Here is a 14,912-nt window from a genome sequence, read left to right as displayed (position 1 = left end):
CAAGTAATCTGTTTTATCTATTGCTTCAACGGTGTAGGAAAACATCGTGGGGAAACGTGCATGCCCGAGAGTTCTCCATAATGTTCTCAAAGGTTTGTTAACCGCCTGGGCCAGCGTGATGGAATAGGGACTTAACCCTTTCTCATTGTGAAAGGAGACCCGGTACTTTAATGGGAACGGTAATGGGTTGATATTATGATGATGCTGAGTTGTATGATGTGATTTTACTGTAATAGCAGACTCGGGGTCATCTTTATACCATTTTTAACTGGCCTAGAAGGGTGAGTTGCGATTTTAAGTGGGAGATTCCGGGATTATATTACGGTTAGTAGAACATTGGGTGTTTTAATGTTGGCAATAAAATTCACCAGGTAAAGGCTACATAACATGGTTACTCCTGGTAACATGCTGCTACAGCTTCAATGCTTGGTGCATAGCTCTCCGCGCCACATTTCCCTACCAGACACCTGAAAACACGCCGATATGGATGACGGCAGACTTCTTCTGTGACATAGTATATGTGCTTGACGTGGTGTTTGTGAAACCGAGGCTCATGTTCCTGCAGGAAGGCTTCTGGGTGGACGATCACCAGGAAACCAGGAAAAATTATAAAAGGAAATTGCAGTACAAGGTAAGATGCAACTTAAAGCTACAGAGTTTGTGCAGTTATACAATATTACAATTTACAGTTTAATATGAGATAACTTGACGTCTTCAAATAAGGATTATAATTCTAAAAAAAGAGCATCGAAAGTATTTTTCAAATTCAAATTCAAATTCAAATTCATTTATTTCAAGTAGGCCTACTTTATAAGCACTTTTGAAACGTCAAGTATGCATGTTTGTGTGACTCTACCACCGGTTCGGAAAGCAGATTCTACCGAGAAGAGCCGGCAAGAGACTCAGTAGTTGCTCTTTTCCAACATCAACATTTACAATCATTTTGCTATCTTGCGGGAGATGAGAGCGAGGCTGGCTGCTTCCATTCTACCTTGTCATTGAGGAATTCATCAAATGTATAGTAACCTCGCTGTACTAGATGCGTTTTTACACATTTTTTAAATGTATGCATTGGTAGGTCAAGAATTTCCCTATTAAAATAATACTGATAATAGCATGAATTAGTAATTTTTTTTACTTGATTGCAGTTATCTTTTATACTTTATCGGAAATTTTGGTGGCTGTAAAAAACGTTGATGACAATCTTGTTCCGAATAGCATAGGTATAGACGTCCTAACGTATAGAAATACGTGGATTTTATTCATCTTGGATTGTCTCTATTAATGACGAATCAGCCAGCATAACTTTAAAATAGAAAACCCTCGACTTTCAATATCATGTAGGTACAGTATTCTACTGTCATGCTATTGATACTCATATTGAGTGAGCTGTGAATTACTATGACATCAGACATTTGGTTGCAGCGGCCATCTTGAAACAATTCTCATCAAACATAGCTAAGAACGCTCCCGAATAATTCACCTTTCAAACTAGGAAAACAAAATCAAAATCGGATCATCCGTTCGGACTCTACTGTGCTATAGACAAAAGCACACCCACACCCACACACATTCATACAATCATACATACACACAAACAACCGAACCGAAACGAACAGTGGTATAGAGTTGTTACAGTGGTATAGAGTTGTTACAGTGGGAAAGTTGTTTGACCGTCCATACAAAATTAAAGATTTTCGCTAACGTCGATTTTACCTACGTTAGTTTACTTGAAAATTTACATACAAGGGCCTGGTCTAATAGGCCATTTTTTTCAGTTCGATGTCGTATCGCTCTTGCCGTTGGAGATATTGTATTTTTATTTTGGCACCCAAAAAGTGATCTTGCGGTTTCCGAGGCTACTTAAATTGCAGACATTTTGGGAGTTCCATCAAGCTATGGACCGTATTTTGTCGTCCCCTTATGTGGTAAGTTTCATATTTTTTTTGTGTTTTCTGCAAACACTTCATCTAGTACTTCTTCTTCAGTAGTATTCAGAAAATAAAACCTTAAATGGTTTTATTTTATAAATACTACTTAATGACATAATATCTACTTTGTTGGCTGCTCATTTATTTGCAAATGCATCAGTTTGAATCATAATTTCCGATTGTTGCCAAAAAATGCTGCTTTTATTAATATGCAACTATCCTACATACTGTATAATGTAAATAAAATTAAGAGAAAAATAAGGGTGTCGTTTACACGCAAATGTGTTATTTGATTTATTTTCATACGCTCGTTTGTAATGTTTACTTATTTGAGTTTTTCACTTTATCTGAGGTACAATGTATTTTAATGTTTCGCGTGTCATATTCTTAATTTATTCCCGGAATGGCAAGCTCATTTCTCTCTCTTATAAAGAGCTTTCAAATTAAATCCATCTCCTTCCAGGTTCGTATCGGCAAGATGTTGTTCTACATCTTTTACCTGATCCACTTGAACGCATGCGCGTACTATGCCTTGAGTGATCATATCGGCCTTGGCAGCAACGGATGGGTCTACGACAACCAAGGCAACGCGTATATCCGCTGTTTCTACTTCGCTACTAAAACCGCTACGTCCGTTGGTAAATATCATCATCATCATATCAACCCACTACGCGTCCAGTACAGAGCACGGGTCTCCTACAACAATGAGAAGAGGTTAAGGCCGTAGTCCACCATACGGCCTAGTGCAGATTGGTGGACTCCACACACCTAATGGAGAATTCTCATTCATGCAGGTTTCCTCACGATGTTTTCCTTCACCGTTGAAGGAAGTGTTATTTTAATTGTATGGTGGTTGTTGTCTTCTTCTATAGTTAGTTATATATGATTATTGTAATAAATACCTTCTATGGGATTCACGAAAACAAGTAGTCCAGAGATAAATCCGTTTAATGTTCACACGGTGATAGGTACACAGTAAACACAAGCACAGAAGTTAGAAATAGGCAGAAGAAGATAAACACCATAGAAAATAAGCAGAAGGAGTATAGAGTGACAGTTGTAAGCAAAGATTAGCGGTAATAGACGAAAATATGGCAGAGCAATGACGATAAGCGACAAGCGACACAGGTGTTGCGTAAAGTATCGAGATCATACTAAAAGTTCCACAGAAACGGCGCGCGCGCCTGGCCGGTGGCCGACGCGCGCTTGTGTGCGTATGTGAAACGAGTTTAAGGAAGCGATCGCGCGTGTTTCCATTGCACGATTTGAATGCCGTGTATAATATAGTGTTTAATATGTTGTGTAAATAGATACTAATATTGTAAATAATATAATATATATATAAGTGCTGTGTGTAAGTGTGAATGTAAGGAAGTAGGCTACATCACTCCCCTCCAGAGACCGTCACTACGGGCGAAAGTAATCCGGGAAGCGAATTATGCGACCTGATCGTGACTTTTTGACGTCATCTTGAACTGGAGTGTTCCGTGCTAAAGGAACAGGGTCAGACGGAGAAGAGAGATTAGGATTACCGGGGTTAATTGGGGTAGTGGCAGGGGTGGGAGATGGGTCAGTCTGCATATAGGCCGGTTTGAGTCGATCTATGGATACAGTGACACTCTTACCCTTTACTAAAATTTTAAAAGTTTTGTCGCCACGTTCTAGTACTTCGTAGGGGCCGGTGTAAGGAGGCTGCAAAGAACCACGCAATGCATCGTCCCTTAAAAATACGTGACTAGACGAAGTTAAGTCTTTATATATGAAGATTTTGTGTTTGTTATGACGAGAAGCAGGTGTGGGTTGTAGCTTTGATGTTAGTTGGCGCAACCGAGTGGTAAAGTCCGATATATCGGTGGAGTGAGGGACTGTTGCCTGGAAAAATTCTCCGGGTAAACGTAAGGGCTCACCGTAGACCAACTCGGCTGATGACGTTTGTAGGTCATCTTTAAATGCGCTTCTAATTCCTAACAGCACCAAAGGTAACGTATCCACCCAATTCCCGTCGGCATGGCACATTATTGCCGCTTTTAACTGCCTGTGGAATCGTTCGACAAGGCCGTTACACGCAGGATGATATGCTGTTGTTCGGCGGTGTTTGAATCCAATTGCTTTGCCAAGGTATTGGAAAAGTGAAGATTCAAACTGTCGCCCTCTGTCGGTGATAATATCTGTTGGACATCCAAATCTCGATATCCACGATATCAGTGCTCTTCCGACAGTTTCCGCTGTCATATCCACCATAGGTACGACTTCGGGCCAACGTGTGAAACGATCCACAGCGGTAAAGCAGTAGCGGTAGCCTTGTGAAATAGGCATGGGGCCAATAATGTCGACGTGAATGAAGGCAAATCGGGCGCGGGGAAGATCGAACGTGCCCAATGGAGATGACACGTGACGATTAACCTTGGCGCGTTGACAGGCCAAGCATTGCTGAGACCAAGCTCGGCAGTCTTTGCGCACACCAGGCCAGACGAATCTCTCAGCAACCAGCTTGGCTGAGGCGTTAGCGCCTGGGTGGCTGAGACTATGAAAGCTGTCGAATATTTGTCTCCTCAAAAGTTTGGGGACAAAGGGCCTGGGTGAGGGAGTGCTGACGTCACAATAAAGTTCGGTACGAGAGCCTTGGATATTTAATTTTTCCAGACGGAGTGATGATTCACCTTCTAGAATTTGAGTCAACTCTCGATCAGTAGCTTGCGACGAAGCTAGCACGTCTAAGTCGATTGGCATCTGCAGTTCTTCGATACGTGACAGTGGGTCGGCGACGACATTGTCCTTACCCGAAATGTGTCTTATATCGGTGGTGAACTGCGAGATGTAATCGAGATGACGATATTGTCGAGGCGAACAGTTAGCTTTCCTTTCGTTAAAAGCACAACTGAGCGGCTTATGGTCGGTGTATACTACGAAATGCCTTGCCTCCAGCATATGATGAAAATGTTTGATGCTTTCGTATATAGCTAGGAGTTCGCGGTCATAAGGTGAGTATTTTTGTTGGGAGGGACTCAACTTTCGTGAGAAAAATGCCAATGGTTGCCAGATTTGGTCTTTTAGTTGCTGCAGTACTGCACCCATTGCCAGGTCAGAAGCATCTGTTACCAGAGCGAGTTCAGCCTGACTATCTGGGTGTGCGAGTAATGCTGCATTAGCGAGACTCTTCTTGCACTGGTCAAACGCTAGCAGGGTATCACCAGTCAGGTTGACTGATTGAGATGCCTTAACATTGCCAGTCAATAAGGCGTTCAAGGGTGCTTGGATGGAGGCAGAGTGATGTAAGAATCGCCTGTAAAAGTTAAGCATTCCAAGAAATCGCCTGAGCTCTTTGACTGTCTTGGGTGCAGGAAAGTCGTTAATAGCCTGCACCTTGGCTTCCAGAGGCTTGGTGCCGGATGCTGATATACGATAACCAAGAAAAGTTACTTCGGATGCTCCGAAGACGCACTTTGAGGTGTTGACCAAGACGCCATATTCCTTCATGCGAGTGAAAAGTATCTGAAGGTGGGCTTCGTGCTCGGTCTCGTCCTTGGAGAACACCAAGAAGTCATCCAAGTAAGCGTAACAAAATTCTAGGCCTCGCGTCATCTCATCAACAAACCTTTGGAATGTTTGACCTGCGTTTCTCAAACCGAAAGTCATGAAGGGAAACTCGTACAAGCCAAATGGAGTGGTAATTGCGGTTTTTTGAATATCGGCCTCGAAAACAGGGATTTGGTTATAGGCCTTCATCAGATCTATTGTTGAGAAGACAGTGCAACCAGCAATATTGTGGGAAAAATCGTGGATATGCTTAATAGGATAACGGTCTGGGATAGTCCGTGCGTTAAGCATACGATAGTCCCCGCAAGGTCTCCAGCCGTTGTCCTTCTTAGGTGCAAGATGCAAGGGTGAAGCCCAAGGGCTCTCAGAAGGACGAGCTGTGCCATTACTAAGCATAAGCTCGAATTCCTGTTTGGCAATTTTGAGTTTATCAGGTGCGAGTCTCCGAGGGGTACTTGAGATAGGAGGTCCTGGCGTGGTTCTGATGTGGTGTACTGTGTTGTGCTTTGGAATCACGGGCGTGCCTGAAGGTCGAGTGATTTCTGGAAACTTACTCAGTACATCATGAAAACGTGTGTCACCTGTCGAAACCTTAACAGAAAAAAGATCAGATTGAGCAAAAGAAGCATTACAAGACAAAGAAGTGGTATTATCAATTAGGCGTTGATTGCGGCAATCTACAATTAAATTATAAAAGCTAAGAAAATCAACGCCAATTATTGGTTTTGTTACATTAGCCACAATGAATTGCCAAGGAAAGTCGCGCCTTAAGCCTAAGTTTAAATTAAGGTTTATAAAGCCGAAAGTGTCAATAACAGTTCCATTCGCTGCACAAAGCTCAAAGTTTGTTTTGGCTCGACGGTCCCGAAGCGCAGAACGAGGGTAGACGCAAAGGTCACTGCCAGTATCCACCAGGAACTGGGTATTCGTGCTGCGGTCCATGACGAAGAGGCGACCTGATGATGAGGGACAATCGTCTGTCGCCATTAGCGACTGCCCTTGGAGTTTTCCGCATTCTTGAAGTCGCAGGGCTTTACGCATCTGCGGGCCTCTGCCCCGAACCTGTTGTGGTAATAGCATACGGGGTACCTCTTGTAGCTCGAGTTTGAACGGCTTCTCTGTCGTGGTGGTATACGACGTCGTTCGTGCGATCTAGAACGACCGGCGGAACAACATGATGCTCGGGTATGCTCGTCCAATTTCAACGTGAGCTGCTGCACCATCTTCTTAAGCTCTGCAATCTCGTCCGACTGATGGGACGCATGTGGGCTGCAAGACGCTGCGGCGATAGTACCCGATGACGTCAGGTCCTGTATACGGTCTGCCAGGTCTGCCAGCTGTTCGAGGGAATGAGTCGTTTGGGATGCCAGTACAGTCTGAATGTTGTGCGGCAGGCGATTGCTCCATATTGACTGTATGAAATCCTCAGGAACGGATGGGCCAGCAAGGTCTTGGAGATGCCTTAAAAATTGTGAAGGCTTTCTATCCCCAAGTTCTTCATGCGTGAGTAATTGCTTCACCTTTTTCTCGTGAGAAGCCGAAAGTCGCTTGATTAATTCGGTTTTAATCTTATTGTAGCGGTTATTCACCGGGGGGTTGACAATAATATCCTTCACGGTCTTCGCGTACTGCAAATCCAAATTATTTGTGACGTGAGTAAATTTTAAATAGTCGTCAGTGACGTCACAACTTCCAAATTGTCCTTCCAGTAAGGCAAACCAAAGTTCAGGATCCTCGGCTGAGAATGGAGGAACTTTAATTTTTAAATGACGGACGTCTTTTTTCTCGCGTTCAGTGGAAACGCGCGCTCGCTGCATACGTCGCGTAGTAACATGCCCGGTATCTTTTCGCGATCCTACCGTCTTTACGGAATCACTGCTATCACTCATCTTTGTGTTTGATCGGGGTCACCAGTTATGGTGGTTGTTGTCTTCTTCTATAGTTAGTTATATATGATTATTGTAATAAATACCTTCTATGGGATTCACGAAAACAAGTAGTCCAGAGATAAATCCGTTTAATGTTCACACGGTGATAGGTACACAGTAAACACAAGCACAGAAGTTAGAAATAGGCAGAAGAAGATAAACACCATAGAAAATAAGCAGAAGGAGTATAGAGTGACAGTTGTAAGCAAAGATTAGCGGTAATAGACGAAAATATGGCAGAGCAATGACGATAAGCGACAAGCGACACAGGTGTTGCGTAAAGTATCGAGATCATACTAAAAGTTCCACAGAAACGGCGCGCGCGCCTGGCCGGTGGCCGACGCGCGCTTGTGTGCGTATGTGAAACGAGTTTAAGGAAGCGATCGCGCGTGTTTCCATTGCACGATTTGAATGCCGTGTATAATATAGTGTTTAATATGTTGTGTAAATAGATACTAATATTGTAAATAATATAATATATATATAAGTGCTGTGTGTAAGTGTGAATGTAAGGAAGTAGGCTACAATTGCTTAAAAGTTAGAGACGCGCGCTGGGATTCCAACTCTGCGCCCAGAAAGTGGAGTCGCAGACCTACCCACTGAGTTAGGACAGCTAGCACTGTCTATGGTCGCTATTCTTGGCTACAGCCAAGAATGATTTTGGTACGTCCGCATCGTACTGCCTTTTAAATGCTCTTATATATAGAGTTAAAGTTTTTTTTTCTAGTTTTCGAACTGCTTCTTTAAAGGAGTAAATACAGTTTCAACGATTTACGTAGTTTGTTAAAAGATCACAGCAGGTCGATTCTGTACCTCAGTTAACAGCAAATTTAGGTACTGTGGTATTTGCAAGTCCACCAAAATACCTGCTGAATCCAAATTTTGCATTCTGCAACCTGAGTTCAATTCAACTCTGTTGGCAGTCTACAATAACGTAATGTATAATAAGGGTTTGGGCGTTACTTAATTGCAAATTTCTACAGAGGCTAGCTAAATTTGGTGCCAACTGAGATACAGAATCGGCCTGCTGATAGCCTACTGGGTAAAAATTCAACCACATTTCGACCGACTTTGACCTTTGTAAGAAACACAAGATTCAAAATTAAATCATTTGCTTGATTTTCTCTCTTCAAATAAAACAGGCAAGACTCCAAAACCTGAGAATGCAAAACAATTTATGTACATGACAGTCGCTTGGCTCATGGGCGTATTCGTCTTCGCAGTGCTAATTGGTCAGATTCGGGACATTATCGCCACGGCTAGTCGAGCTAAGGTGAGTAATCTGTATTTTACCTATACTTGTCCGACAGTGACTAACGTAAGGCAATCAACCGGCGTCATAGCGGCGATTTATATTGCGTCCAGCTAACGACCAATCAGAAAAAGCGTGCGTTGTGATTGGTCGCACGCGAACGCAAACTTGAACGCTTGAAAAGGACACCGGTTGGACGTTTATTGACGTTCTTCATTGATTTATTTTTTAACTTTCATGTTATTTAATTTATTTTACGTGTTAATCGCAATCCATACGTTATAACTTTGTAATTAATATTTAAATTACATCTGTAAAAACCGTGCATGCAAATAAAGTATTATACAAATAAAGATCTATTCTGTTCGGTTCCAGCCATAAATTCCGGTAATAAGAATTACTTAATTAAAGTTACAACTCCAAACACTTTCATGAAAGATCTGTACTTTTCCAAGAGTGACAAAAAGGGAATATTTACAATGACATGTAGGGTGGGTATGGACAGTGGCGTGTATAGAGGGTATACACAGGGTATGCAGATGATATAAAATGAAGTAAATCTCCAGTACGAGTTATAAAAAACATACATTCTAAGTGAATGAGAAATTCAGAAGTTCTAATAGTTGGGCATATTCTTTCCCGAGTGCAGGGGATTATCTATCAGAAAGGGATTAAGGATTTTAGATGAAAACAGCCTTAGACCTGCGTTTGATACTATCCAAATCAAGGCTAGTATAATAAAAGTACATTGCATTACCCGTGTTGAACAATGTAGGTATTATTATAAGTTACCAAGTTTCTACGCGAACGGAGTCTAAGCGAAGCGTCTTTATATGTTCCAGACTGAATACCGTAAAACGATGGACGGATGCACGCGTTACATGCGTAAACTGAACATGCCGGCGTCACTTCAACGCCGCGTCATGTGCTGGTTCAACTACACGTGGAACCAGCAGCGATGCTTCGGTGAGTGCCTGCTGTTTGTACAACCCGCGTCATTAAAGAATGGATTTATAAAAGGCTGACGATGCCGTTTTTTACAGTAAATTTATAACTTTTGATACCGATAAATTCAAATTTTCCAGATCTTTCATTAAATAAGTTTTCAAGAAAAAATTCAAATTATATTTGATTTAAAATCAATGTTCATGACATTGAGTTGGTGGGTACTTTGATATAAATACGACTATGCACCTCAGTCCTACATGGACTCGAACGATGCATACCTCCCGGTGTCTTAAGTCATTTATCATTTTATAATACGGATTGTGCGAAAGAGATAGCACGACATCCTTCGCCTTTTAAAAATATACTAGCTGATACCCGCGACCTCGTTCGCGTGGATTAAGATTTTTATTCCTGCGGGAACTCTCTCATTTCCCGGGATAAAAGGTTGCCATTATTTTCCATGTTAAAGGCTACATGCATGCCAAATGTCTTCCAAATCCGTTCAGCCGTTTTCGCGTGATTGAGTAACAAACATCCACACTTATATTAGTAAGACTAGCGCCCGCGACTCCGTCCGCATATGTGTCAACCTTAAAAGATTGACTGTGCTGTCGTAGATTTTTTTAGAACTTATATTTTTTACCATTGTGGCGTAACTTTACCTGTTTGCGCATCACCTCTCGCAGCGCACGAAGTTTAGGTATCGGAAGCTGTGAAAGACATAAATTTTCCCGTCTTTGCAATATTTTACATTGATGCTGCGATCCTTTCGGTTGTAGCGTGATGTTGAGTAGTCCATAGCCTTCCTCGATAAAAAGCCTATCCAAAACAAAAAATTTCCCCGTTCGAACAAATTGTTCCTGAGATTAGCGGGTACAGCCAAACCAACTCTTAAGCTTGGCAAATGGCGCAGGTTACACTTTAGCATCAGCGTTATTACTTTTGGTCACCCCCCTGGGCACAGGTCACCTCTATCATAGGACTGAGGGAAATCAAGACTACTTCAAAATAGGTACTATGACCATCCGGTATTAAAGTAAACGTATTTTATTAAACATTTTTATTTTATTAAACTACTGGTACAAAGTTTTTATATATAAAAATGTGACAAACAGACAATGGCTGTGTTTATTTAAGGTCAGATAGGATCATAGATTACTATGGCACATGAAAAATGTCTCAAATAGTGAGTATATAACATTCACATAATAATATAAGAAAAGTGATATCAAGTCATTATAAATTACGGTTGACAGTATAATTTTATGTAGCTTTTTAAAATCTTAAATTATGTTCAGAGTTTACATACAATACAATATGAGCATATTATGAATACATATTATAAATTATGAGAACTGAAATATAAAAGTCAAAGTCAAAAATATCTTTATTCAAGTAGGCCCATAATTTTGATGCGTACGTAAGAATTACACGGTAGTGACATGATGGCGATAACCACATTCGTAAACTTAAAACTAAAGTTTCTTAAAAACACGAGGGTTCCAAACGCGTCCTGGTCAGCCCACAACAAACTTAGCCAGGTGTTTTTTTTTTGTTATCACAATGTCATTTAAAATTATTAGAAGAGCAATAATTCACACCCAAGCTTTTATATCGATTACGTAGTCCTTTATACTATAATAAAAAATTTCTATAAGCTTACGTTTAATACAAACTTTGAAATTTTTAAGAGACATCTCCATGATGTCAATGGGTAGTTTATTGTAGAATTGTATGCAATTTCCTTTAAACGAATTATGAATTTTATGTAACCTAGTATATTGCACTGTAAGTTCATTCTTACTTCTAATGTTTAAATTATTGCAGTCACATTTTTTCTTAAATTTAGAAATGTTTTTATGAACGTACATTAAATTTTTAAATATGTACTGACTATACACTGTCATTATTTTAAAATCTTTAAATTTATCTCTCAATTACTCGATATACGTTATGCGACTCACTTTTAAATATTCAGTTAATTCATTAATTATACATTCTAAATCAAAAATACAAAATACGGATTGATACATAAAAGAGAGAAGAATATAAGTATAAAAAAATTAAATGAACGGTAATTTTCAGGTTTAAATTTTATGACATGACATTATTTCAAAAGTTGGTACTATTTTTACAGATGAATCAAAAATACTCAACTCGCTACCTTCAAACATGAAACAAGATGTAGCACTAGAAGTTCACATGAGAACTTTGAGCAAAGTAAGTATCAAATTTTTTTGACAAAATAATAGTCGGCTTTGTTGTACAATTAAAAGGAAAGAAATAAATATTTTCTACAACATTTTCAAATCTCTCGAGACATCATCGAGTAAGATTTATAATTTGGGGTATTCAGTTGATCCTTGCCTACTGTCAAGTCGGCAAATAATCTTTATCTTTTGCTCTGACAAGTACAAATAGCCTAAGATGAGATTTCCTGGTAATTTGGAATTATTCTGATAGAAAACTAACAATTGAAAACTGATGGTACTACACAAAATATTTTATCTATATTCTAATCTGGAATAAAAAAGAATTTCACTGGCAAATACGTTTGAATTGGAAAAAAAAAAGTAGAAATTCGAAGCAGAAAAAAAAACTGACGCAAATTTATAATCAAATCATTTTAAATCATTTTCGATCACTGCAGGGAAAGAAGAATATAGTTCTAATCCAAATGTAGAATGGTAATTATTACTATGATACATGGTAACAAAGATTTTTTAGCGATAAGAGCTGCGGCATGAAATAAATAGCCAAGTTCAAGTTAAAATAATAATACATACAACACAGGTGACCAAACTTAAAAACTGATATCTTCTCGGAGCAATATTAGTTGGTTCACAGATATAACAAAGAGAAAAACCGATTTATTAATAAAATGACATGTGATAAATTTAAATAAAATTACATAGGCTTTATATACCTAAAAATATATGAGGTTATAAAAAACATAAGTAAAAACTAATCGAGTTATATACATTTGTGATCTGAGAATGAGTATGATGACAACTTAAAAATATGTATGGAATAATAGAACCGCTCGCTTCAGGTGCAACTGTTCCAAGACTGTTCAGCGTCGCTCCTCCGAGACTTGGTGCTACAACTTCGCCCCGTGTCCTGCCTACCTGGCGACGTGGTGGTGCGACGCGGAGAAGTCGGTCACCAGATGTACATCATCAAGTGTGGGAAGTGTTGTGTAAGAACCAACCACTGAACTTAAAATTAATAATTGCGTGCGTGAGTCTTGCTAAAAAAACTAAAAAATGTCTTGACACCGTTCTAAACATTGTTTTGTTTATAGTCATAGTAAAAGAAAAATATAAAGAAGGTACTGCGGAAAACTGGAAATAATCTTTTGTACGTCGCTATAGGCACTTCAGATTACTTTGTATAGATGGCTTTCTTTATAATTGATACGAAGCTCGTTACTCTCTTTTTTTTAATCGCAATAATTGACGGGTGCCGCGTGGTTATATTATATATCCTCCTGGCCGTATCCGACCACAGCGACTCCTTCTAGCTATTATGAGCGTACCTGATGTGCTCTCAAGTGTCTGGCATAACCACTCTTTGTTTTAAATGTGCGATCACATTGACAGCACGTCAGTACTCCACCAATTATATTGTAATATATGGCCGGCGATGGTCTGGCCTTTATCTCATTACGCCTAGCATCTTGCTGTGCGCGCCTTTGAACTTCACACTCCGATACTTTTTTATTTACGGAGTGTATCCATTCTGCAGCGTGGTTACGGCAGATCAGAATACAGTTGTCACCACCCCTTCTCTTCGAGCGGGTGTCGTACGAAACGACAAAAGAAATGTAACAGAGAACGGCCAGCAGCGTTCTCTATGCTAATACTCGTATCTAAAGATATCACCGTTTACCTAGCGTGGTAGTTCTTGGCAAACCGTCCCATTGGGAGAAGCCTTTAATCCAACAGTGGAGTTAGAGTCTATTGATAAATAAGCGACGGGTCACTGATGGCTTATCTGCACGGCTAGCATGGGCAGGAGACAATTATATCCCCGGGGAAAGGATATAAATTTATCTCCTCCCACAGCTTTATCAACTCTCAGAGCACTGGCGCACAAGTGGAAATAATATCCTAATAATATATGTGAGTATAAACGGTAATAAACATCTCCTATTCCATGTTCCAGTGATTTAGCAAGTGGACACGTTGATTATATCCCTTGTCACTCGATATAATCGGGGGATATAATTTTTATCTCCCGCCCGTGCTAGCCCCTCAAAATAAAAGAAAACTCGTCGCCTATAAAAAAAGCAACACTTCGAAGGGCATGCTAAGATCACGTGCTACAAAATGGCGTCCTGTGTCCATCAATCTAAGCCTCATTATATCACCAATTACCGGCCCACTACAGAGCACGGGTCTCCTGAACCACATTGAGAAGGTTTTAGGCCGTACCACGCTGGCCCACTGCAAATTGGTGGACTTACCACGCCTTTGAGAAGTTTGAGAACATTATGGAGCACTCTCAAGCATGCAGAAATCCTCACGATGTTTTTATACACCATTGAAAGTTTTTTTTTTAAATCCATCATGCGATCAGCTGAAGCAGCTATAAGCAGATTTCCTCCGCGTGTTTTGTGACATGTGAGGCCGGCCATCCACCAATAGCTCTGCCTCTTATTTCACAATGTGCATAAGTTAGTAAAACCCCAAATGGAAGCACGTTTAAGCCTCCTAATCTTCATTGGGACACTGAGAGAAGAAGCCAGTTGGTTTCATGAGTGTTAATTCGCTCTTTATAGCTCTTTGCTATGTGCTCAACTTCTTCCTTTATTGTTGTTATATTGAGATGCTGGTGTAATTCTGTTATCTTAGTGAACCATGGAGCATTTGATATGGTTTTCAGGACTTTGTTTTGAAACCTTTGAAGTATTTCTAAATTCCAGTTTTTTGATGTGCCAATGAAGCAAGTGATATTTTAATTACTTATAAATCACATAACTTAGAAACGTTAGAGGAGTTTGCTGGTATTCGAAAGTGAAGCCATTGTTATCCCCTATCAAGAGGTGTTAGCCTAATGTGCCTGTAATTACACCGGCAATCAAGCCCTTGAGACCGGAACACAGCACTGCTTCTTGTGAAGGAAATACGGTAGTACTTCGCTGACAGCTTTGTCGCTTAAAGCTACGAGTATTACTACTATTTTCTCTCCCATAAGACTGCATTCCTGTTGACAGCACTAAAGATGAGGATTATTATGATGATAGCGAGTAATTTCCGCAACTATTTATAATTATATAAGACCCTAAACCACATTAGCACTGAAGTTGAAATT

The 14,912-nt window shown here is 40.1% G+C and overlaps 1 protein-coding gene across 2 annotated transcripts in view; it reads left to right on the top strand.

The window, feature by feature from the left end:
* LOC120637038 (cyclic nucleotide-gated cation channel beta-3-like) overlaps positions 1 to 14,912 on the top strand; it is a 30,534-nt gene that overhangs the window by 12,811 nt on the left and 2,811 nt on the right. For both annotated transcript variants that reach the window (XM_039908631.1, XM_039908632.1), the window contains exons 5-11: positions 372 to 631; positions 1,779 to 1,928; positions 2,395 to 2,569; positions 8,539 to 8,669; positions 9,491 to 9,614; positions 11,734 to 11,816; positions 12,649 to 12,795. In XM_039908631.1, the coding sequence (XP_039764565.1) occupies positions 372 to 631; positions 1,779 to 1,928; positions 2,395 to 2,569; positions 8,539 to 8,669; positions 9,491 to 9,614; positions 11,734 to 11,816; positions 12,649 to 12,795 (1,070 nt within the window). The remainder of the gene's footprint in view (positions 1 to 371; positions 632 to 1,778; positions 1,929 to 2,394; positions 2,570 to 8,538; positions 8,670 to 9,490; positions 9,615 to 11,733; positions 11,817 to 12,648; positions 12,796 to 14,912) is intronic.

The sequence above is a fragment of the Pararge aegeria genome, chromosome 3 (genome assembly GCF_905163445.1).
Source record: "Pararge aegeria chromosome 3, ilParAegt1.1, whole genome shotgun sequence".
NCBI classification, from domain to species: Eukaryota; Metazoa; Arthropoda; class Insecta; order Lepidoptera; family Nymphalidae; genus Pararge; species Pararge aegeria.
This window is presented reverse-complemented; position numbering and strand designations above follow the sequence as displayed.